Source organism: Poecile atricapillus, chromosome 4 (genome assembly GCF_030490865.1).
Source record: "Poecile atricapillus isolate bPoeAtr1 chromosome 4, bPoeAtr1.hap1, whole genome shotgun sequence".
Classification (NCBI taxonomy): Eukaryota; Metazoa; Chordata; class Aves; order Passeriformes; family Paridae; genus Poecile; species Poecile atricapillus.
The window spans coordinates 43718975-43744557 of record NC_081252.1 but is presented as its reverse complement, the minus strand read 5'-3'; the positions used below and the strand labels follow the sequence as shown (position 1 = coordinate 43744557).

General features: G+C 36.0%; 1 protein-coding gene across 2 annotated transcripts in view; it reads right to left on the bottom strand.

The window, feature by feature from the left end:
* Positions 1 to 25583, bottom strand: part of TENM3 (teneurin transmembrane protein 3) — a 419680-nt gene that overhangs the window by 129546 nt on the left and 264551 nt on the right. For both annotated transcript variants that reach the window (XM_058837712.1, XM_058837711.1), the window contains exons 7-8: positions 10957 to 11194; positions 5950 to 6042 (exon numbers count right to left, since the gene is read on the bottom strand). In XM_058837712.1, coding sequence (XP_058693695.1) covers positions 5950 to 6042; positions 10957 to 11194 — 331 coding nt within the window. The remainder of the gene's footprint in view (positions 1 to 5949; positions 6043 to 10956; positions 11195 to 25583) is intronic.

Sequence of the window (25583 nt, the reverse complement as noted above, 5' to 3'; positions counted from 1 at the left end):
ACTGTACTTTACTGGACTCTTCTAGTTAAGGCAATACCATTCTTTTTTCTATAACCACAAATTAAATATTTTATGAAATGAGCACACCAATTTTCACATTGTGGAGCACAGGTTAATCTTCCCCCCAAACCAATTCAAATCTGCCAGCATCTAACTCTATTAAAATTATCTATTTGCCTCTAAGGTGTGTTGAATCTGTGGATATTATTACATGAATTAACACATTATTAACCAAGCCAAGGTAAAATATCTTATGCATTCTGTTAAGGTCCTCAATTTGTTAGCCTGGATTCACTCCAAGGCACAAGAGGTAATAGCTACACCTTAGAAACTTGGAATTAGAAACACATGAATTGCATTCTCCTAAGGCTCCAGAGGTGGAAAAAAACTTCTATCAAATCCACTTTGAGTGAATACAAGTTGAGAGAAATGTAAATTTCAGTGAATTTATGTTTTGGTGACATGCTTCTGTATCAGGACCCAACTGCTCTGTTTAGAATTCAATAGTATTCCTAATGACCTGGGTTTGATGTTTAATCTAATGGTATTGTTGAATCTCTAGGAATAAAAATTGTTAACTATTCTGTTTTGTAATGAAAAAAACCTGTGATTGCTCACCTGGACTAAAAATAAACCACCAGATTTTTGCCCCCTTAAGTGGTCACAATTCATAATGCACCTTTCTGGAGACAGAAGTAATCAATAATTCTGCTTTCCAAAAATGTAACGCAACGTTCTACAGAAGTCTGGCAGCACCAGGAGGCCAATGTAAGCTAACAAGACATAAGGGTAGCTGAAACTTTATCATTTTATTTTTCTAATGTTTCTAATGGGCACAATAGACTTGCACACAGAACACATGTCTAAGGTTTGGGAGCTCAACCTCAAATACATCATCACTAACACATGTAGAGATAGTTCACGTCTATCTCTGTGCAAAGACTTAGCAGCTTATTTGCCATTTCCATACAAAGAGATCAATTAATCTTAGGAAAGTAAAAGAGAGATAAATCCTCCTGCAGGTATTTTAGTTTGCTCCGACTTCTCTCATTTAAGAATTTGTTTTTGTCTCTCCCTGACTTTCCTGAATGCAAACCAGCTGAATTTTTCCCTCCTGGGATGGGTTACCATGCTTTTTGCTTGTTCCAAAACCCCTACGACATACATTACTGTCAGAACAAGGAGAAAACCATTAAACGTGTAAAAGACGGTGGTCCAAGATCACGATCAATCATAATACTGCGGCTACCGACTGGTGTGCCCTCTCTCTGCTGACAGACCTTATTCATGCTGGATTGGACTGGGTTCTCTGAGAGACCATGACCCTCACCTGCCACCTGACATTAGAGAGCTCTGCCCGATTCACTAATGGATAGATCACATCAATAAATATGATTCCTTGTACAGAGGTGAGGAAACAGAGAGAAAGAAAAGATTAATCTCTGCCGACTGACATTATAGGAAAGATGTAAAAGATAACAGAAATTACTGGCTAGGTTTCACGTGAACTCTGGTTCATTGATGCATGAGATAAGCTTTCCCAGCAGGCTCTAGCAGGAATTGGATTTTTGTTTCTCTGTGAACACTTTATGCCTGTCTTCATCTTCTTTTAACATTCTTCTGAGATGAAACCTTGTAGCTGGTGCTACAAGTTTGCCCTTAGCACAGGCTTATGACTGACTTCCATAGAACCATATGGCTGCATTTAACATAACTCCAAGCCAGCACAGAAACTGTGTTATGCTGTGAAATTGTCTTAGTTTATTTCCTGGGCAGAATTGCAGTAAAAAAATATCTGAGGAAGAAATAAAAGTGAATTCCTGCTTCCTTGGAATCATTATTAATGCTATCACAATCCTGGAAAAAGTTTCAAGATCACAGATGAAATGATGATCAAAGTTTGGGGGAAAGAAAGAAAAGACAGCTATTATCCATATGTAAAAACAGAGGAAACATCTGTGGGAAATGGAGATAAGCCTCTTTAGCCAGATTATTCAAATGTTTCAGAAAAGCACTTTACATATGGCAACACTTGCTTGAATTTGGCTGGGTTTACACCAAGGACCTGCCTTCTTAGCAAACTGAACACTGACATCCAAAAAAGAACAAAAGTCCTACTAGGGCTAAAGTGTCCTCCTTACTGCTTGTGTGCTCTTTCATGTCTGGTTCCTGTAGGCTACACCTCCACTGCTGGCTGCTGAAGAAATGGAGAAGTCAGGCATAGCAACCTGCAGCTGAAGCTTCAAAGAGCAATTCAGACAAGACAGTGTCCCAATCTGCTGTGAAAGTCACCAGGACATGATTACTTGAAGGACTAAATACTGACAAAAGCCCCAAACTTCCTCTCCTTCGGTGCACTAGAGTAAATCTTCCTCTTCATCACTCCTACCTTCTGGGTGGTACAAGAAAGAATATAGTGCTACAGGATGCAGAGGGCACCTGTTATCCTCTTAACTGATTCTCCAAATTCATATTCGGGCTGCTAGTTCTGGACCCCAGGGAAGGAGGAGCTCATTTCTGCATATCTGGGATGAAAAGAACCAGAATGATCAGATGGCTCTGCCAAGCCTGCTCCTTTGTGCTCATCTCTGCTATGCTGCACTCTATGAAGATGAACAAGGGGAACAAACAATGCTAAGCCACACTTTGCAGAAATGAGCAAGAGAGTCCACTGCAAAGAATGCCTCGTGCTGGATGGACAAGGGAAGAAACCAGGCTCAGTTGTAGCTACTCATACTGTTCATTGCAGAACTGTCTCACTACTTACTTTCCAAACAAGAGTGAAACTAGATTTATGTATTGCTGAAAAAATATCAGGTAGCTCTGTTGCCTTACAGGCTTCCTCTGGGTCTCTCAGAGGACTAGTACTTACACAGACTTCCACCTAGGTTACAATAAGTGACATGGTTGGTAATGTTCACTTGTGAAGAAGGCAGTAGCTGGGAGTGAAGTTGGCAGCCCTTTACTGCACTTTCTTATACTGAATTCAGTATTTCTGATACAATATTCCTGCTATTACAGTTCTCTCTCCAAAGGAAGGGAGACCAGAGGAAAGCATCTGATTTTTGCAGTGAAGACCTGAAATGCTTATGTGAGCAGTAAGGATTTGTATTACACTTCCTTATCTTCTCTGCTCTTCTGGAATCATATCCCTACCAAGACAGAGACAGAAAAAGTTGTCTCTGAAATGAGGCACTCAAACCTTATCCAGTTCCTATCTTAAATATTGAATAAGTTACACTTCTCAAGCAGAAAATCAAAGGAATGTAGAGCACAGCTACTCCTCCAATCTTTTTACTACCCTTGCTGTCTTCATAAAGCTGAAAGAGAACAATTGCTCCAATGTCTCCAGTGCTCAAAAGGAACATGGAAAGTATTTAAGAAAGAAATATAGTTTAAGGGAGACCCAGAGCTGCATTACGTACATCATATTGAAAGCTTTCTCATCTGCATAGGCCATCACAGATAGAAAATCTTTGCTTTGATTATTTCTGGCTTCTGTCACTAGTAGAGCATATGACAGTAGCCAAGGTTTCTCCCCATGTTGAGTCAATCCTATAGGTAATGAGGTGCATACAATTCAAAGGATTCACAAATAATCACAAGCAGTAAAGGACAAGAAATTATCTCCGTTTTCATCCCAGATATTCAGCCTCTAGTCCTCTAGTATTTCATCTATGTCCCACCTTGCTTAACCAACTACCTCCATCTACCCATTTGGACACCAATTCCTACCCCATCTGTACTCAGCCTGTTTCCGTTTTCTCCTCTCTCACTATTAAGTTTAACACAGAATGTCCTAAACTCAGCTCTCCTGAATGTTCTCCCCAGCAGGTGAAAAAAATCCCGTATCAACCTCCTTGCAAAGAATTCCTACTTAAATACAACAGGAAGTTTTTAAACCCTGCATGAGTATGAAAATTTCAATAAATGAGATGACAATAGAAAAAAGAAAATACAGAATACAGAAAAATATAAAAATAGAAAACACGAGCAAGCTTTAACTATCAGTAAATAAATACAGTCATTTGCTGCTAGTGAATCTTACATATTTTCAGATTTTGACACCTAGGTAACTTGGGGAATAGGACTATCATGTTAGGTAAAAGGAAAACAGACTTCCTACTTCAAACAAAGCCGATTTTTCAACATGTGCACTAATATATGTTTGTAAAGCAGAGAAAATAATAAAGCCAACAATACATACCACTAAAATACATTGACTTTTCCAGCTGTCTTATATAAATAATGCACTGTGAATACGTCTCTCGAAGCTATAAACAACTATTCTTTAGGTCTAGGCCTATGAAACATTAGAATTTCAATGTAAAATGTCTATTTCTATAATAATTTTTTACACTAAATTGTCAAATTCATTATATTAATATTCTCTCTCTAAGCCATACAAATGAAGAAATAGTATATCATAATGTAGTACATGCATGACATGAAAACAAAGAAACAAATATATAATGATTCTAGCTGTGACGCAGTATGTTAGTGACATTGATAAACTGAATCTTCATGCTGATAGCATGTTGCAGTCTCAAATCTATTATGCTTTGGAATTGATGTATTATTATCTCTGGACAACTTTCACACCAGGAGATGACCCCTGCTAGCATAATTTTAAAAATGAAGGGATTACAAATAAGATAAATTTCATTGTATTGTTACCTGAATTAGTCTCAACTAACAGAAATTTCATATAATATACTCCATTTGCTAAAATATTTACATTTGTTGATCCCATTACAAACATACAAAACATAATCCAGGAGCAGTTCTATTACCTCTACTACAGCATTTACGCATCTGCACCAGCACTGTAAGGTAACTATTCTACAGGGAACAATAATATTTGGCTTTGTTCTATTTTAATACAGTATGCTTACATTTTTACTTTCAAGGCAATATATTGGGATCTTCTGGCAAATATCTGCAATATCTTTGCGTCTGCTGATAATGATTGACTAATTGAATTTAACATACCATGCTCTTCCTGCTGTTGATTTTCATTTGTGTCTAAGTGAAAGCTTAAGAGTTTTTGGGAGAGGCAGATCAATGTACTGTGTCAATATATATTACAGATTAATTAGTAGGCAACTGCAGATCTCATTTAATCATATAGCACATTGTCCCTTTTATGAAGCTAGGAGTTACCACTAGCAAAGCAGAATTTGGACATAAAAACCAAATTTTTTGTGGCGTTTAAACAAACTAACAAAAAAGGTAAATTTATGATTAACGATTCAGAAACGGTACTGCTTTGTCAGGGTTTTTCTTCCTCTGTGTGTGTAGGTAAGAAATGAATTATACTGATTTGGCGTAAGAATGCCAGAACAGTTCAAAAATTAAACACAGGTTATTGACAAAGTTAAGTAGATATGGAACAATTCCAAAATATAAATTTTACTTAAACTGAAATATTAATTTATATGGAATTCTCTGTTTAGAGTTACATGTTTATCAGCAGTTGCAATCTCAAACTAGCTGGTAAAAATAGTGGAGGTTAGGTATGTAACTCTTGTTAACTTCTTTGATTGTTCATTCTTTATGCTATATTAATATGTCATAATATTTCTAAAAGAAATACTTGCCAAGTAGTAAATGCATTACAAACTAAGCATCAGATCTGGCAAATGTTTAATCATGCAAATAGTTTGCAACAGCCTGCAGAATTGGGCCATAGAGAATTAATACAATGTCAATTGTATTCTTAATGTCTTAAAGTCAAAGCAAGCAAGATTTGGCAGTCAAAAGTTTACAATTTTGTATTTACTATGAGTCAGTATGAAAAATTACTTAGACAAATTTTTAAAAAATCAGACATAAGGATGAATAAGTTTGTTTCAGATGTTTTCCTCTTGCAATTTTTTTTTTTTTAAATCGTACTTTGTCTTCTGTGTCAATAGTTAGCATCATGCAAACACTTTAAGAGTCACATACCCATAACTGCTATCGTGATATGTTGGAGAAAACACATCCATCTCTATAAGGTTGTCATGACCATTTGCAAGGACTGCTTGACTTTCTAATTCTCTATACATAAAGATACAAAAAAATGAAATTAGAGGTGCAATTTCAAATTAAAAAACGGGATGATCCCACAAAAAAGAACATACTAATTCTGTTGTGTAACTTATTTTGTGCAAAACAGAATGTGTATCTGCCTTCCACGCTGTCCTCTGAACTAGACACTGGATTGTAACCTGAAGACAGTGTTATAAGGCTGCCTTTAGGTGGTCATTACCCTTTGGTGATCCCTCATTTATGTGCAAGTCCTTGAATAAAATTCCTGACTGCTGCCTGTGGCAAGGCAGGCTTAAGGACTGAGCAGTACGTAGTGGGGGATATTGTTCACTTGATGAGGCAGGATCAGAGATGAAGTAATAAAACTGAACTGAGACTATTAAAAGCCAGTCTCTTGCTGGCTATCTGGCACAGCTAGCCAGCAAGAAAAATATGCAAAGGGCTGGCTACCAGAGTGAATTGGGATCTCATGTTCTGCAAATGACAATGCACAGTAGCAGGAGAGGCAAAGGAAGCATCATAGTCCCTGGTTCCCTCAGGAAACAGTGAGGAAATGAGGGAGAGAAATTAAGTAAGCCACTATGATTTTGTTTAGAACCACATATTTCTTTTGTCCTATCTAAACCAGGGAATGATTAATGTGGGGGAAAAATACTTGGGTCCATTCTTACTTCAATGGCTTTGTACCTCTGAAAACAGGAATGATAAAACACAAGGAATACTGTGCAAATGCTACTGAATTCTGAACTACTGGTGCTTGCCTAAGAGCCAGGGGACAAAATACACAGCATGATCAAATTCCAAATACTTATGGTGACAGCAAGGGATATTTGAGTAGGAAAGATGCCAGAGGGATCAGGAAAAATCTAAAGTAAGACACTATTGACATCAAAGAAAGCTTATAAGCATATGGGCTTGGAGGTTTAGGATTCAAACAGATGCTCAGTGAGAACCCGACAGCAAGAGAATGTCAGAAGAATACAACTTTTTTGACTTCAATACTTAAACAATAAAAATAACAAAAATAAAAAAACAATACTTAATTTCTAATGTGTGTATATAATAATTGCATAATTATGGCATGTCAACTTTTCAAATGCATTCATGCTCTCTGCAATCTAAGCAGAGTCCTGTTCCTTCAACTCACAGATCAGCAATGTGACACACCCACAGTGATATACAGGATCTTCAGAAGAGCGGGACTTGAACTCCATCCCCAGTTTCTGCCTTTATTTTGTACCATGAACATCTCTAATCAAGTCCATGTGTGAAAACCTGGAAGATTTACAGACTAGAATAGATTTGAATTTGATTAAACCAGGCACTGTTTTAGCAGGTGGAATGTGTAAAATTGCTGGTTTGAGCAGCCTTAATCTCCAACAACACTGTGCTTTTGCAGACAATCAATCAGCCTCTACACAAATTGATTTAAAACTTCCCTGGAAACTATCAACACCCTTTCCACACCTTAATCAATATTGAAGACAACTAGATCATTAGCAGTCACCTCAACAATGACATATATGTATGTTCATCACACTTCAGGAGTCTCTGAAGTCTTCACATTCTAAAATGAAGTTTGAATCAAGTTAACAGAACAGTTTTGAAATAACACATTCCAGAAAATCTTTTGCCTATACTATTTCTGAGGTATTCCAGTATTTTAATTAAATCCTTCAAAATGCTAAAATATTTTCCAGCCATCAACTATTTCTTCAACCAATATCTTCTTTTTTTTCTTGGTAAGAAAAGTAGCTAAGTATCTGAATACAGTAATGTTCCTATGACTCTACTTTTAATACTAAGTGGTAAGAGAAGACTAAGTAGTATCTGTGTAAACTATGAAAAACATGTTAGTTTCTTGGCCAGTTTCTATAAAAAATTCACAGTCCATCATACAAAATGCAGCCATCTTTCAAATGAAGTATTTTTTGTAGCAAATCTAGTAAGAAAAAGCAAAGCTCTGTGATTCACTGGCACGTTAGCACAGATTCTGAATAAAGTTATGCAATATTCTCAGAGATCTAGTCCTTAACTGGAATATGTAAATTTCCCCTTACCAACAAATTGATCTTTTACATTCAGTGACTAAAATTAATGAAATACTTCCCAGGAAATGCACTAAGAGATGCTACCAGCTTATTTTTATCCACAAATTTATGAGTCCTAACATACTTTTCCTCTGTGCATCTCTAACATGCATAATTGATTGTGCATTAGAAAAATTCTGCACATTCAAATATTTAACAGAGAGAGTATTTAAAGAAGTGATTTACTATATGTTTTTAAATATCAGTAATTTAGGTCCTACTAGAACTCAAAGTCATGAGAATGTAACTACTGATACTGGTGCTCAAGAAATCATTACTAAAACTAGTAGGTGGAAAAAAACCTTAAAGCTCGATGATAATAAAAAAACCTACTAATATTTAATTACTAAATCATCTTTTATCATATTCAGACATCTGACACGTAGTCATATATTTGCATGACTTTGGCTGTCCAACCAGTAATTCAAAGAACAAAATGGAAAGTTTTTTGATTTCTTCAGAAGTTCATACTATGCTCTTGTGCTGGATCCTCCAGCAGCTGATCTACTGGCTCTACAAATAAACCTAACTTACAGCAGGCTAGGGAACAGTAAAATAGTAAAGATCATTAACAATGAAAGGTCCTGCAGTCTGCAGGAAACATTATTCTACTTTTTTTTTTTAAATTTTATTTTATTTTTTTGTTACTTAGATTTTACTGAGCCCAAATAGAGGGAAGACAATTTCTGCCTCTGTTTGATAATCTCATTGCCATTTAAAGACAGCATCAAAGATGAAAGAAACAATCACATAAATCAATTCATTCAAGTTAGTTTTAGGACCTCATAAACATTTAAGCAAAGAGTCTTTTTTTATTTAAAAAATGTAAATTGGAGTTTCTGTTGGACATCATTGATCTGTAACCTCACAGTTCATCTTTCCAGCCAGTAACAGCAATGCTTCACACAAATGCATTGATTCTTGTTAATAGTACTTTGCACAGAGCCAAATTGCAGTATATTCTATTAAAAACACAGCTCAATCCAATATTATGGAATATATATATTCTGAAATCACTTTCACTACTACTGCAGAGTGATAGGGACTAATACCTCCTTCAAGCTTTGCAAATACATCCCTCTCTCCTACATGCACATACACAAATCCAGTCAATTCACTCTCCAGCTACACATGTCAGCAAACTATATGTCATTTTTATGCCACCCATCATCAGTATGAGCCTATAGGGCAAGAAAGATAGTTGTGTATATATGCTGAAATTCACATTCTCTACCTCTAAATGGCTGTCATCTAAGTAAAAGTCAAAAAAAAAGAGAAGAAAAAAAACCCCAACAATAAGCATAAACGAAAATATTACCAAAGAGGAAGTCAACTCTTTTTAGTCCAAGAGAAGGATGAAGGAAGAGACCTATCACAAAGTTTTTAATATAGTTGACACTGAGCCTGAAAATCACACTCAGTAGGAAACCTTAAACAAAAGGGGAAAAATCAATGATAAATAAGATGGGTTCTACACCTCCAGAGTTCCAACCAAGTAACACTATCAGAAAAACTATGGTAGTAGGGCTTTGTCAGTTTTCACATGAAATTTTTACATTTTACCTCATTCACAAGTGTTCAAAACTTGTACACTCAAAATACCCTTAGCTTGTCATCAGAAATATTTAAAAGATGAAAAGACTTCACTCTGCAAAAAATACTTAAGGTTGGAAGTGGCATTCTCATTCAAGTAGTCCAACACCTTTATAAAGACAATAAAAACATGTATGGCAATAGAAGAAAACATGAAAGACCTTACCCATCTACTTAAGATTAACTAGTATCAGGGAAACATCAAACATCCTTTTCCCCACTACAAACTTATTTTTTCTATAAGAAAACTATTTCCTAAAGAACTAAGTTTGATTATGATGATGAAATCTCTTCAGTGGAATGCTGTTCCACAGTGCTTATGCCTCATAAACAGCACAGAAGAGTCCAAGAAAACTAAGAAAAGGAATAAGCATTCCAAACTAATAGGGGAGTTGCCTGAAACACCTGTAGCACTAAAAACTACTTAAAAGAGAATCTTAAGGTCATGTATGTTTTAAATTAGTTAAATCTTTACTTTGCTAAAAAACATAATTTAAAGGGATTAATAGAATAAACTGAAGCGATTTAATAAAGATTTTCAAGAATTACTGTCAACTTCAATATAGTAATAAATGCTCAGTTTAATAACTAAATTGGAATATTATGGCTTTCCTTAATAAAAAATTAGTGCTGATTGAGTGTTACATGAGTACTAATTAATCACTGTAGGTAAATGCAGCTCTTTGCCAGTAAGTCCTATCAATTTTTTTATAGATCATTCTGCACGTAAAAAAGCTAATGTCACCCTTCATATTAGCTGCTTCTTTCCTAGAGCCAGTTATCAATGACAAATTTATCATTACACCAGAACTGAGTTCTTTTGTCTCACCAAATCCTGCCACATTTAAAAACACCTAGCTTCACATAAGTATTTCTTTTAAGACACCAAGTACAAGACTTAAAAACTATTACTGAATGTTATTTGACATTTGATCTGTATGACAGTAATATTTGACACATTTCTGGCAAGCAAGGCAAGAAATTTCTTCAAACAGGCAAAAGTCACAGATTATGAACAGGAAGGAAAATACTTGCGTGGAAAAATTAAAATGCTCTAATTACTCTGGAATAGGACTGTAAGGGAGAAGAGTGTCACTGAGGATTTTAGAGTGAGGACATATTTTTCAAGACTGAAAAGTTTTCAGTTTTGCTGCTGAATAAGGGGAAGTATCAGCTGCATAACATTAAGTTAAATGTTTTCTTTAGCATTGCCACAGTCTGTAGTAGTACAAGTAATTACCTGCTTTCCAGTGGTGCATTACTGCCAAGCACCCAGCTGTCCTGCAGCTGGACTGACTCAGGTGTGGTTTGCAGCTCGGCGGGCAAAGCAGCCGGCGGGGCCGGACTCTGATTCCTCCTATTTGTCAGTGAGTTTCTGTTAAGTGAGGTGATGGATGGGTGATGCTGTGCTGAATGTTGCTTGTGAGAAGGTGGCAAAGGCTGCAGGGTCGACTGGCCTTGGTTATTTGGAGGTTGCTCTAAGAAGAAAGAAAATTAAAGTTCGTTATACAACATCTTGACATTTGCTACAACCAAAGCAGAATGAGAAATTCAATATAATCCCATCATCTAATATATTTGCATATTATTCTATTAGCAGACATTCAGTGACATTCTGTAAGAGCAAGTTTACCCTTGATACACCAAGTTCTAATTAATACACAACAGATGGTAAAATTGCTTTTGGTTTTAATTTGTTTCAGTTTTTTTTTTTTTTTTTTAATCTGGTTTTATTAACACCTACAGAAAATAGCATCTGACAGATCCCCTAATGTGCCTTTAGACTTCAGTTTTTTTTAACAAACCAACCCTGAAATTAAATGGGTAATTTCAGTAGAACACAAAGGTTTTCAAAAGGCATATAATCCCTATAATTATTTAATGGAGTTTTTTTAAGCTTTATTTAACTGCAATAAATTATTACAAGCTAGTTGCTAAACAGCAGTAGACTACTCTAGTTTAGTGCATTTCAAATAAGGCAGATCTGCACTATGATCTGCTAATAGATGCTAAGTATTCTTTAGCAGAAGGTCACTCTGTGAAGCAGATGTTGCTTCATGGATATTTAACAGACTGATTCACATCTGATTAGAACGTCAGAAGACTCATATACTTAATGACCGTCACATCCATTAGAACACACACAGAACAGATTTTCCAATTTCACACCATGCAATATACAGTTTGGAGGAAGTCACAGGTGATAAGAGAGTCAGGCCGTCAAAACAAAAGGAAATATTTTCTGACTTAACCAAAGCACACAACACCCATAAAGCTTAAAACCAAAACCTCAAAACAGCAAAACCTGCAATCAAATACCTCCATCAATGTTAGGTTTTAACAATCTGATCCATAAAATCAGTGGCAAATAAATCATAAACATAGGACAAACCTTTTACAACACAATGCACAGAAAACTAAAGAAACCTCGACATTTAATTTACCACAATTTAGAATGACTGATGACATATAAACATGTAACACTTAACAATTATGTAATTCAAATTCCAATGTATTTCCTACACTAATGTATCAGAACAAACTTCATAATATAAATGCAAGTCTTAAGCACAGCAAAAGATATAGGACATGCACTTTCCTCACAGTGCAAAAGCTTTCAGGTAGTTGTTTAAATTAGTTGTTTGATTTCCATAACCAATTCCCTTTTGGAACTGGTTATAACTGCAAATTGCTACAAACTCAATAATAAAACTCTGGTACAGAGAACACAGGAAGAGTATTTCTGTTGAAGCAGATGTTTCCAATAACTTACAGGTGACTGCTACAAAATTAACTTAACTCTGAGCAATTTCCCAGGTTGTGAACATAAGACAACATGAAAATGTTAAGAAATAGACTTAAACAGAAAAAAACAAGTCTTTGGAATAATTTCCTTTCTGAGAACCACATTCTTCTTTCCAGTGATTTTGTGTGGTTAACATGACTTTTGTCACAAGTAACAGCAATGCTGAATCTCTCATTAAAAGAATGACAGCATTTATAATGCTAGTGAGATTTTCAACACCAAATCCCTAATTTTTAATGCAAAATTCCAGTCCAGAAAGGATACAGCTGATAAGCTTTATCTTCACCAACACTGACACAAAGGCTGTCACTGCACGTGATTACAATCACTATCAAGGGCTTTAAGGCACATTTCAACAAGCCAGCTAAAGAAAGTTAACAGAGCAACACTAGAGCAAAGAATTTTCCCCATGTCTGCTTAAAATTTTACCTGATTTAAATAGCAAGATATTTATCAGCTGGTGCAAAATTAACTGGGGTCTTATATTTTGAAACATATAGGTGCATGTGTATGTAAAAATTATATACATGCACATGTGTCTGTATAAGTATTTACACACACGTATATGCAAATATATCCATATAAATTGCTAATTACACAAATTAATTACAAAAGTTACAGAAAAATAAAAAAAAAAAGGTGGAATGAAGTAATGCACATTAATTTGTTTTTAATCAGATAGATAAAGTAATTAAAATTGTCCTTAGGATAAGACTTTTCTTTTTTATTCCTTTTTAGATTCTCCTACCCGCCTAGCCTTTTTGGACAGTTTTGCCATGATCAGTGCAAAACCCTCCTCCATTGCAGCTCCTACCAATTATGAAATGTTATTCTGACAGTCATCTTGTTCATTAATTTCTCTTCTCATTTACAATCTCTGCTGAAAATCAATTTTTCAGTCTATCATTTTTAGTGCTAAAGGTCTCGCACCATTCTCTGCTAAAGAGAAAGTAGAGGATTAATCATTATTGTTCTCTTGCACAAAGAAGGGTGTGAGTGCCAGGCTTGTCTCAGGCAGATGTCAGACCTTCCCCCAAACTCTACTACCCATGAGGAAGATGGCTAGTGAAGATTCTGTAAAGGGGTATTTATATACTCCAGAAATAAATGCACAGATTTAATAATTACTCTGAAAATATGCTGGAAGAATGAAATTAGATTAGTCAGACCATAGGTCAGCTATACAAGCCACTACTGGGGATTTAGATTATTTCCCTATAAATTTACTGTGAACCAAAAGGCCCTTCTGCTATATAACATATAAACATTACAGACACTGAAGATACAGAAGAACATATAAAAGAAATTAAGAGAGGCTAGAAGGCCACAGCAAGTGCAATTTGGCAAAAATCACTTGTCTTCCAATCCCACTTTCTATCTCCACAGAATCCTGACAAGTGACATTTTCTTGTGCCTGAGGGTGGCTTCAATTGGCAGGGAGTCTACAGCTTCCTCAAAATAAAAAATGCCTGAAAAATCTGGAATGATTTATTTCTTTTCTAATTGTGAGAAAGCTACAGGTAGAGGTGCATGTAACAAGGTTAGTTTTTCCATATATCAACAGAGGTAAAATCTATGCTCTAAATTTCCTCAGTCCTACATTGGCATTCTGAATGAGAGATCACTGAGGACTGCTTTTTGGATCTTTTCTTCAGTCTGCCAGATTTTCCCAATACACAGCTCTTCTGATTGCTACACAATTTCTAACAAAACCCTAATGTTGTACCACTGATTTGTGAGGAAGAGAGAATCATCACAATAGTCATGATTTGAATGCAATTCTTAAGCTGGATCCAGATTCCCTTTTTTCTCCTTATGGAGTTAAGAGCTAAAGAACAGCTTTCAGTATTACTGAGTTTTTCACACAAAGCTATTGGTCTTACAGAGTAACAACCTCTCAACATCCCGGTGACACTGAAAATATTCTCACTGCAAATGCAGGGAAACTGAGGCATGTATGTTAAGTGATTCACACAGCTCTCCTGAGAAATCAGCATTACTGCCAGAATAGTTCCAGTTTTCTTGCTTTTCCTACTGAAGTTGTTTATAAGGACAGTGGGATGACATGACATGTACCTCATAAACTCTGCAGTACTGGACATTACTCCCTGTAATAAAAGCCCTCCATGTGCTGCAATATTGAGTGTCAAGACCCTGTAACTCCTCTTTCCTCCCTATCAACCAGTTTGCTGGAAAAGGGAAGTCCTAGAGGGAAATACTTTTTCCCCTGGCTACTGAAGAAACAGCAGCCCTGGGACCGGGCCAGCTCCCTCACAACAAACCATTAGAAGAAGCTTATTAGAAGAAAAAGCATTCAAATCTGATAAAGTACAATTGGGTTTAAATACTTAAAAACTATTCCAGAGAGATACAGTTGCTTTGCTTTGAATTGGATTTTAAATGCTATCTTAATTGATTTAATCTAAATGGGAGTGCCTAATTTACACTAAAAATAAGCATATATGGGTAGGTGCAGGTAGGCTTATGTCTAAAAATGTTAAGTTTTAATTATAACCTTCCTGTTTGGTCTAGACCTAATGACTGTAGAGAAATCCCATTCATCTTAAAGAGAAGATTTCTGAAGCAAGAAGCAAACATAAACTTTGCTTAAAACTGGCCCAGCAACTAGCCTGTCAAAGTTCTTCAGGTGCAACAAACCCCACATTTTTGAGGTATTTGTTGAGTAAGTTAACATCATATAGTTACGCGTGACCACATGTACTGAACTTGGAAAAGTCACAAGAAATTGGGCTGAAAGCTGTCTTACTACAATTACATGTTTTTTTCAAAACACATTTAAATTGTTATTTACCCTAGGGAATCACAATAAAGCAAAGCAGCCATTTCAATTGCAGAGGTAAATTGTATGCAGCTCTGTAGCCTTTCACAAAACCTTTTCCTCTTTTATTTTGCAAAAAGTAATCTACATTTAATTAATTTTATCATTTAATTCTCACAGAAATTAAACAGCATAGAAGGAGAGACATTTATGATACCTACAGCCATGTGGGAGAAAGGAGCTAATTCAGAGGCAGAAAAACAGACCAAGTATCCATGAAAAAAAGTAATTTGTTTTGTGTGATTATCTTTCTATAACAAATAGATCATTGAGACCTATCAGCTAGCTACTCAACTAAGAAAAAGAGAGGTGATTCCATTTGATAAGGATTAGGCTTTTAAACAATGTATAACTAATGTGAACTTAGAGTTTCCATGACAAACACAAAAGCAAAGTCTTCCATTATGTTATAAACATTTCAAATGTGAACAAAATGCTATTCAATATCTATGTCTACAAGGGTCTTAACTCCTTCTGGTCAGGCTGTTTCTTTCCTATTTTCTCTTTAGGAAATAAAGAAATTTCTGCCATGGTAAAGGGAATATCCATAATACATATTAGAAGTAAGAAACTGGAGTAGACAGAATGTTTTAGAAATCTGGTAACAAAAAATACAACTTTTTTTTTTGTTTGCAGGTCACTGGTCCCTGGTCTGCTAACCCTTGATTGAGCTAGCAGTAAAAAGTAATTTCCATAAGAACTGGTTTGATTTCCTCAATAACACCCTTCAATGGACTTGAAATTTTACCTAATTGGCATATGGTCATATCTCCAAAAGTACTGTAAGCAGAAGTGGGATTTACCTTAGAAGTTCCTGCAAATTGAAAAGAGTGGGTATTATGGCTTAATTATTCCTAGAGCTCCCAAATGAGCTCTTTTTTGAAGTACCTGGTTACAGAGGGGTAAGACAGGCTATCTGCACTGCTAGGGCCATTGCTTCAGGGATCCTGTGGGCAAGTAAAACCAATCACTCCAGAAGTCTCTGGTCTGGGAACACTTTCCATGAGAAGCTGTATTTAATTAATGAAAACTTAAAGGTTATGTGTTCAGAAAAAAACTGAGTATTTAGTGTTCATTTGTAATTCAGCAAATCTGTGTTTTGAATGAACTACTGCTTCAGTTCAGTTTTTCCTTCCAGGGTGTGCAAGGCTCAGTTTCCTTTCTGATCATTTACTACAAGCAATAGGTGTAATTTAAGAAAATTTGCTGTATGTGCTTATTTTGTGGTTAATCTCAAGTATTTGCTTAGTGTTATTCACACAAATTGGCTTTGCTCTGCCGACTGCTTTAAGGATCCAAACCACACTCAACCCAGGGACTGAGGTGACATAGACATGGAAACAGAATCAACCCATGGCCACTGCTGCTGACTTCATCTTGAGGCACTCTGTGCTCCTGTGCTACATACATGGTGACAAGTGTAAGGAGAAGTGACACTTTGATCTAGATATGCACCTTGTGTGTGTGTATACTAGTATAATATAAAATGGGAAAAAGTCAAACAAGTAGCTCGATCAAAGTGAGCCAGTGTTTGTCTCCTCATCAGTACAATGCCTGTAGGGTCTGGTAACCTGTAAAACTACCTGGGAGTGAGAAACTACCAGTGAATTTAATGCAGGATAAGCTCTGAAAGACTGCATTGCATTGCTTATGATTCTAAGTTTGAGAAAAATAATATAGAAAACCTTATTTTTTACATTTATATTACATTTTTTCCTTTAGATTGCAATATGACTTTACTTTTTAAAGAGAAAAGAAGACTTCTGTCCCAAAAGGGAAGAAAGACTTCCTTGACTGTGGAGAAACTCAAAGTGATCCCATGGTTCATATATGGTGTCTTTCTAAGACCAGATGATGAGAGAAGTAGCTGGAACTACCTGGAGTGCAGTAGGATAGTCCCTAACATGCAACATTGATGTTTAAATCACAAAGTACATGTTTGTAATTTCCCACACCCTATAAAGACACTGTTCTTTACCAGTTAAATATACACAAGAAGAAAAAGAAACAAGTAAAGCAAAATAGCTGGAAGCTTTAGGAACTGACGAAAAAATACTTTTACCAATGTCAAATGTACTTTTACCAACACCAGCTGTGTTATCTATAGGAGTCTTATACTTCCAGTTAAATGTACACTTGTAACTTTGTGTTTCTATTTCACATCCACTGAGCGTATTTTCCCTCAATATCTTCATACTAATAATACCTGTGCATTCTCAGCTGTTTAATAATTCAGCTATCCCTAATGTTTTATAACCTTGCTGCAGAAATAAGAAGTACCAGTTACTAATCTATTCCCAAAAACTTTATAAAGTATATGAACTGAGCTTTAAACTTACTTGAAAGGCAAACTTTTTTGTCCCTGATATTTTTAGAATAAACAAGCTGAAAAACTATACCCTGTATATGTGACCCTATGAAGATAGATAACATAACTTTCTGTTTTATGGCATTTATTTTGAAAATCTGATTAAGATAGATGTCTCCAGTTTGTAATTCTTCAATGTCATGTTGTCATAGCTGCCATCAGCAAGATGCTTTAAAGCCTTCCGATTAATATTGTATGCCAGAACTCAAATTACATCCTTTGTCGTTTAGTTCTTAATGGTGCAAGTGATATCTATCAAGTAGTGTTTTATGAAGCATGTGTGATTTTTATTACAGGCTGTTTTCACAAATCTTCTTCAGGTTTCATAAAGACTATTCATGGTTCACAACAAATATGCCTTGCATTTAAAATCATGCCAATTCTCAATGGAAAATAAACCGTGGATTTTTCAGCAATGTTTATTGATAGAACAAAACTCTTCCTTAATTTAAATCTGTGTATAATAATCTTAATTGGAAAAGCAAAAATATTACTGTAAGCCCCTCTACTTTGCATGAGAACTCTAGAGTAAAAAACCCCTCCAAACAACAAAAAATATAATCATGTTTGATTTTCATAAGTAAAGGGTTATGTTTGCCAAATCTTCTAAGTGACCTAATATTTAAAATAAAGATGGCACACAGGTAGAACAGAAAATGCAACATTCCCCTGCAATCCAAGCACAACAAGGATCTTAATTTGCAGCATCCATATTCGTAAAACAAGATACATATAGTCAATTTTCTTCAATCTACTGGAAACCAGATAGGGGCAGCTGAAATGGAATCTTAAGGCTGGCTATTTTTGGTCAACCTGCCATTTAAGCAAAAATCTGCTAAGTCAATAAAACTTATGTCTTAGATGACACATGAGCAGAACAGTATTTTTCAAGTATGTTTTTGTCCAAAGACTTTCCCTTGTTACCTAACAGAGTAAGGCAAATACACTGCAGGAAGAAATCCTGCCCATTGAGAAGAAAGTGGGCATTTCTTCCACAGGTGGTGGTGAAAGGAAAAATCGCAGGATTGACTTCTGAAAGGTTTATTAAATGTTGTTCCCACTCTCTGCTGTTCACTGTGGGAAAGGAACCAGCTCACTTTTAAAGCATTTTTTCCATTAGCTGGAATCGATTCTCAAAGCATTCCAACATAAACACCTCCAGCCTGAAACCACTGCATTAACCCCTTCAATACGTATGTAACACACAGTCCATATTATGGCAGGCAAAATCTGTTTAATTTAACTACCATATAGAGATAATGTCTTCTTATCTGGTACCTATATAAGGGCCCAGATAACAAAAGTTAGTTACAAAAGCATGCATCTGAGCATGAGCTCAGATTTGGAGAACAAAGACCATGTGGATTAAGGAAAACCAGTTACCAGTTGTTACCGTAAGGCAGACATTCAAACAAAGTCAACTGGACTTTGCCAGTTTTCAACTGAATTGTGGAAGCTCAATCACCTTATGAAAGCTGAACCTGAGATAAATATTTCAGCTTCTGTGAAACAAGCTATAGTGGTTCTATAGTAAAACTAAAGCTAGCTCAGGAAACAATCTTCCTAATAGTGGCCTCTTTATCCCCAGAGGGACTTAAGAAGAAAACTGAAAAAAGAAAACTATAGAAACACTGCTAAAGTAAATTGAAATTTAACCTGCTGGGGTAACATACTTAGGATTTTGCTTTACAAGAAAATGAAATAAAACAGAGAATGATGGTAGCTATGCACAAAGGATGAACGAGAAGCAATAGTGTACTTCCAATCCTGCTGTTGTATTACACAAATGCCATCTCCTTCTACCCCTCCTTAACCCACATAGTAGTTAGCAGGGATATTAAGAGACATTATTTATATTCTCTTTTTAGGACCCAAGGTCTGTAAAACCAAACAAAATCCTCCACTGGTAAAATGTCACTGACTTATTTCCAACAATTTACCTGGATATCAAACTGGGAAAAGCTGGTATCACACTGTGAGAGATGAGAAAATCTTGCTCACTTGAGACACAAAAGTGACACTCAGCTGATATTATCCAGAGTTTCAAAATATAATAATGCAGCCTTCAGTGGTGTGCTCCTGGCCTGGCTTCTCCACAATGGGGTTCAGATGTTTGCATGACTGTGGGCTTGGGTTTTTTTCCCCCTACTGGGGTATAGCAGTCTCCTAAAGAAATAGTCTGTGGAGAGGGGGATCACCAAGACCACAGGCTTCACTTCGTCATAATTTTTTCTAATCAGAGCAGATTTATTCTCATACATTAAATCATCTTTCCTTCTTATTTAGAGTCAGAAGTGAGAAAGTTATGCAAATATCATTAGCTTCAGACAATCTTCTTTGCTGCTAACTCATGGAATTCAGTGGAGAAACATGTTTTCAGTTAACAAGCCTATCAGAGAATTGAGGTTTCCATTGAAAGAAAACAAAACATGAAACAAAAATAGAAGAGTCCAGCTGAAAAACTTTGTACAGGGAGAAAGATGCAGCTTTCCAAAATGGTGACAGGGTACTGGAATTAATTTGAAAAACGTACAATTTGAAAAAAGTACGTAGCCAAGACCTGCCTATAAAACTCAGGTGAAATGATGCAGAGTATGCCATTCCCCACTTTGCTCACCCTGCACCTTGTTTTATACTAAATACAGACAGTTCATTTTGACTGCAAAATCTGTGATTTATAAATCAATGTCAAAAAGAAGAACCATGCTTCAGCTGTAAGCTGGGTAAGTTCTAGAATAATTCAGTCACAAAGACAATGTGTTAATATATGTACTTGTCTCATACTGCATATTTAACTGGAGTTAAATGCAGTTCCCAATGCAAAGTCTGATGTATGGCTTCTTAATATATTTCTTAGCATTTTCAACTGTTAGATAATTTTGGTTCCTATCCAAAATCATTAATCCAGAGTGAGCTATGAGTATGTTTTTCTTTGTCTTCTGATTTTATTTCTTACCACTTCCAAGAAAAATAATTTACCATAGCTATTTATTTTAGAAGCATAGTTACTACTGTACAGGTTAAGAAAACCTAAATTCTTAAAACTTTTAACCTGAAAAAATACACTCATGAGTCATGATCGTGTAATGCTTAAGATGACAGAACCACTGCTGTGAAAACCTGCCTTTCTGCCCAATAAATAAAATAGCATTTAAAGGTTCTTTTACTACTAAACATGACTTTTACTGACATATGGCTGACATTCATGAAGAAGAAGCAAACCCCTAGTCTTCCTCAACTTCAAGAGCCAGAGGAAAAATTCTGTATTAAATAGGTCAACCGAAGTTTTTGTCATGGACTTGCAATAGTTAATGCCATTGAACATTTTGCAAATTTACAAATTCAAAAGCAGTTTGAAAGGCCCCTAAAATTAGTTCATTATAAGCAATTACATTCTTTACCAATTTCTGCATGCTCAACCCTTGTCTGTGCACACAAGGCCACAGTAATAAAATCTGTGAAAGATAAGCCAGGAATGGGAATACACAATATGAAACTTCTAAGCAAAAACAGGTGAGTTTGTTTCATCAGATTTGAAAGAACACAGATAAGAGGGATTCGTGTTTTGCTTTGGAGGAAATGAAAATGGAACAGGGGCAGTGACATGAAAAGAAAACCATAGGGGGAAAACGGTAGAATTGCACAGAAAAGAGGTTGAATGAATAATACACAGAGACCTTACAAAAGTGAAGAGATGAGAGAAAAGTTCTGAGAAAAATGAGAAAACATATACAATTTCATTAGAAAAATCATAATAATCAAAGTTTTATGGAAAACTTAGAAGTGAGATGCTTACTCTGGCTTGACTTTAAAAAAGAAATTCAATCCTGGCCTCTTAGAGTTAAAACAAAAATTCTTACAGAATGCAGCTTGGGCCTTAGAGCAAGAGGGAAATAAAGCAGTAGATCACCAGATGAATTCTTGTCTCCAAATCAATTAATTGATCTGTTATCAAGTATAAGAAATATGCAGATTATGAAAGACAGGAAAAGAATAGGGAACCAAGCTTCCAAAATAGCTTTTAAATACTTTTTCTCTTAACTGTGTCAAGGAAGAGAAATGCATAATAGGGGGAGGCCTCCACAAGAGCAAACTAAAGAACTATTGTTCTCTAATGACTTTAAATAAGCTTTTTAGGCTTACATGTGAATTAGAATTTTGCTCTTCCTCCTTATGAAAAAAAAACCCAACAAAACCACTCTTGATTTTAGTAAGATATTATTCTATTCTAATGACAATCAAATCTAGTTAGGTATCAATCAAAAGAACAAATCCATTGCAAAAGATTTCTTAAAAGGTATTCTGGGTTTCCAGTACAGCTGCTTCCCTCTTCAGTAGGAAGATTGAGTCATTAACCCTCAAATCAAACCTCAACTTTGAATTGCTAAGAGTTGAAACAAAAACTACCTTTCAACCTGACTGCCTCAGTAACTTATCAACAAAAGTCTCCGCTACCTAGCACAGCATTTTACGCAAATTTACAAATTCAGATGTATAAGTGGACATGGAGAGTGATTTAATTAGACATTTGTATGTGTTCATTATTTATTTTGCAAGTGCTGTGAAGGACAGAAGTATGCTGAACGGCTTAAACAGAAGGTATTGTAATTAATGATAATAAACAATTTTGTTCAATATTAAACAAAAAGTTAGGGTTGAAAGTTTGTAATTTTTAAAAGAATTTATAAAACACAGAAAAATGAGAAAATCAGTTTTTCTTACACCTAAATTCTGTATGTATTTTCATAAATGACTGTAGGCTTTGTCTTTCCTGTATATATTTTCATTATGTCCTAGCTGTGGTGCTGCTACAAAGCTGTTTCCAGCAGATGATCTTTCACATCAGTTTCCAGCTAAACTTTACAGCTTCTTGAGCGAACCAAGCTTCTTAAAAAAGACATGACTGATTCATGTCATAGCAAGCTCTTCCTTTTAATAACACTGCTGTAGTTCTCAGACAGACACTGACAGAACCATTAAAAGGTAGAGAAATCACAGCTCACTACTACCCCCTTTGATTTAAATAGCCAAATAGATAGTGTACACAAAAAGATCCCAGAAGAGGAGAGCTAAAGTAATGATTTTTAAAATAAAGTTTTTGAAGCAATGGCGAATACACAAAATAAGCACAAAGAATATCCATCATGGTGCAGTGAAATGTGATGAAATCTCACATATATCATTAGCAAATGCAAGCTGAATTCATTCCATGATGCTCCTGTCTTCCAAGTAACTGCAACAGCAAAAGAGACGTTGCTGCTTCTTCTGGGATAAGCAAAGGCTAAAAAAATGATCCATTACAGTTTTATGTTCTTCTGGTAGTACTATAGATTCCACATACTATTTAGTTCTTTAAAAAAAAATTGATCTGAAACCTCCTAATAGTAACCTAATTTCTACACATGCAGAATTTGCCTTTCAAATTACTTAATGCAGAGGAAGTGTGTAAACTCCCTTTAAACCTAACAGCTGTCATTTCACCACTAACAAATTTGGCAAAAGCATTTCTAGGTATGCTGGGAGAGCACTTGTGAAGACAGCTTGCTCACCATGTAACACTGCTGATTTATGAAGCAAGCTATGCTCCAGTCAAGGGGGACAAGATTTTACACAGGCACAGAGCCAGCAGAGATCTGAATGACTGGACTCCCTGAAAGCCTGCTGCCTTCCACTTGTGGGGAAAAACCCCTCTATTTCTAGCATAATCACCCTCTCCACCTGAACATGTTTCCCAGGTCCTGCCTGAACTGTCATATAGGAAAATATCTTTCTTTTTGTCTTCCGCTGAAACTGCAACACTGGTGACAAGGAACCCGTGTGTGGGGGTGGTACATGATTGCAAGGGAAACAGATGGTCTCAAGCTGAGAAGTCTGGTATTTAACATGCTTTTATAACTACCACCGGGGGCTAAAACCAAACATTTCAGGAGGAAGAATTGTTTCATGGTAAGATCGCAGCAGACCATGTCAGGAAATCTCTTTTTTTATTCCTGGCATAGCCAGCGGTGTGATCACAGGCAAGCAAGAGCCTTTGTACGTCCAGAGGTCTTGCTGCTGAAATCAATTATGTGCCCAACAGCTCTTTGCTGCTCTTGAGATGGTAGATGTTCTATGCATAAATGTCCTCTGCTCTCAGACCAAATTTACTATGAGAAGTGCACAGACAAATATGTTTGCAGAGAGGTAGCAGAAGGGAAGGTTTTGTGTTCTGCTGAGGGGTGACTCCACACTGCTGCCAGATTGGGAAAGGGGAGGGGATACTCAGAATACCAGATTTTTTTTTCTGATATAGGTCAAGTTTCCACCACCTGTGGGTAGGGAAGCACATGCAACCCACCCCACCTGCTCCCTACAGAATTCCCTGCAGCCCAATTTCCTTGCTCCATGCAAGGAAGTGCGAGGTTTCACATGCATTACATGGGTTACATGTGGCATTACAGGAGAATGTCCTGTGTTCCACAAAGATAAACCACCAATCTCACAAACACGGCAACATTTTTTCATTAAAAGCTACTGGGTCACTTTATAATTTCAGGTGAATTGAATCTATTAGAGAGATTTGCACTTTGGAAATACAACTCTAAAGAAAATAAATAAAAACAAACACAGGAAGACTTCAAGGTACACTAGCTGCAAAAATGATCTCAGAAGCGAATGCTTTTAGAAGCCGCAAACATGTACAATTAGAAGCGTTTTTGAAAGCTGAATGCCTAAATAGCTGTCAGCAACTTCACCAGCAAGTGTAAGTTATTTACAACAGCAAGCAGACAGATTATCAAGATAACAGAAGCACTGATTAATTGTGTAGCCTAAACTGGCAATAAAAGCAGAGTAGAGCCCTGTATGTGTGAATATTTATTTTTAAATAGGTATGTTTCAGTTCCAAGTTTTCCTCTTTTAGTTGTTATCATTTAATAATAATAATAATAATTGAATCAAATTGCTCTTTTAATTTTTTTAAATGTTTAGAAGTAAAAACCTGACTTTGTAGATAGCCTCCTCAAGAGGCTATCTTTTCGAATCTCTGAATACCACTGAAATACAGAACAGAAACTAAGAGCTATTTTTGAGTTGCTTCAACAGTTACAAAATAAGATGCGTGCATGCCAATATTCTTCCATAACATCACAAAGTTCAAGCAGAGATTCCAAAATATTTTATAGCTCTCAGTATAATTCAGGTTAGGATCTATTAAATTTTGGTAAGTATATGGTATTTATATATATATATATATTATTCATGCCACATTAATGTATTATGTACTATTCTTTAGAGACAAATGGAAAATCTCAGAGTTTTCATGTTCAGTGGTTTATATTCTGAACCTTTTCTAGCTGTTTCTAGAACTTCTGAAACCAACAACGAATAATTTATCTTCACTATACCTACCATATACTGGTTTTTACTGTGTGGAGTCCTACACGACAAGACACAAGTGCTGAAGGTGAATCAAGTCAGTTTGCAGAAGCGACTTGAAGTGAAGCTGGCTTTAGATATTGCTGGACAAGGAAAGTGGCCAGTCCTTTATCTCTGTACTGATGCATGGACGACGGCAAGCTCTCTGTGGTGGTGGCCACAGCAATGGAAGCAGGCCAGTTGACAGTGGTGTGATACACCCCTCTGGGATGTTGAATTATGGCAAGATATTGTTGCTCAGGTAGAGAATGTGATTGTAAAAGTACCTCACAAGATGCTCTGTAGCTAAGAGTTGGGGCACTGAAGAACACTGAAAGAATGAACAGGTGACCAAGCTGCTAGAATTGAAGTGGCTCAGATGGAGCTGGGAACACAAGAGTTGGCTATTTTTATACCTTGATGGGCTAATGACACATCAGGACGTTTAAGAAGGCATGC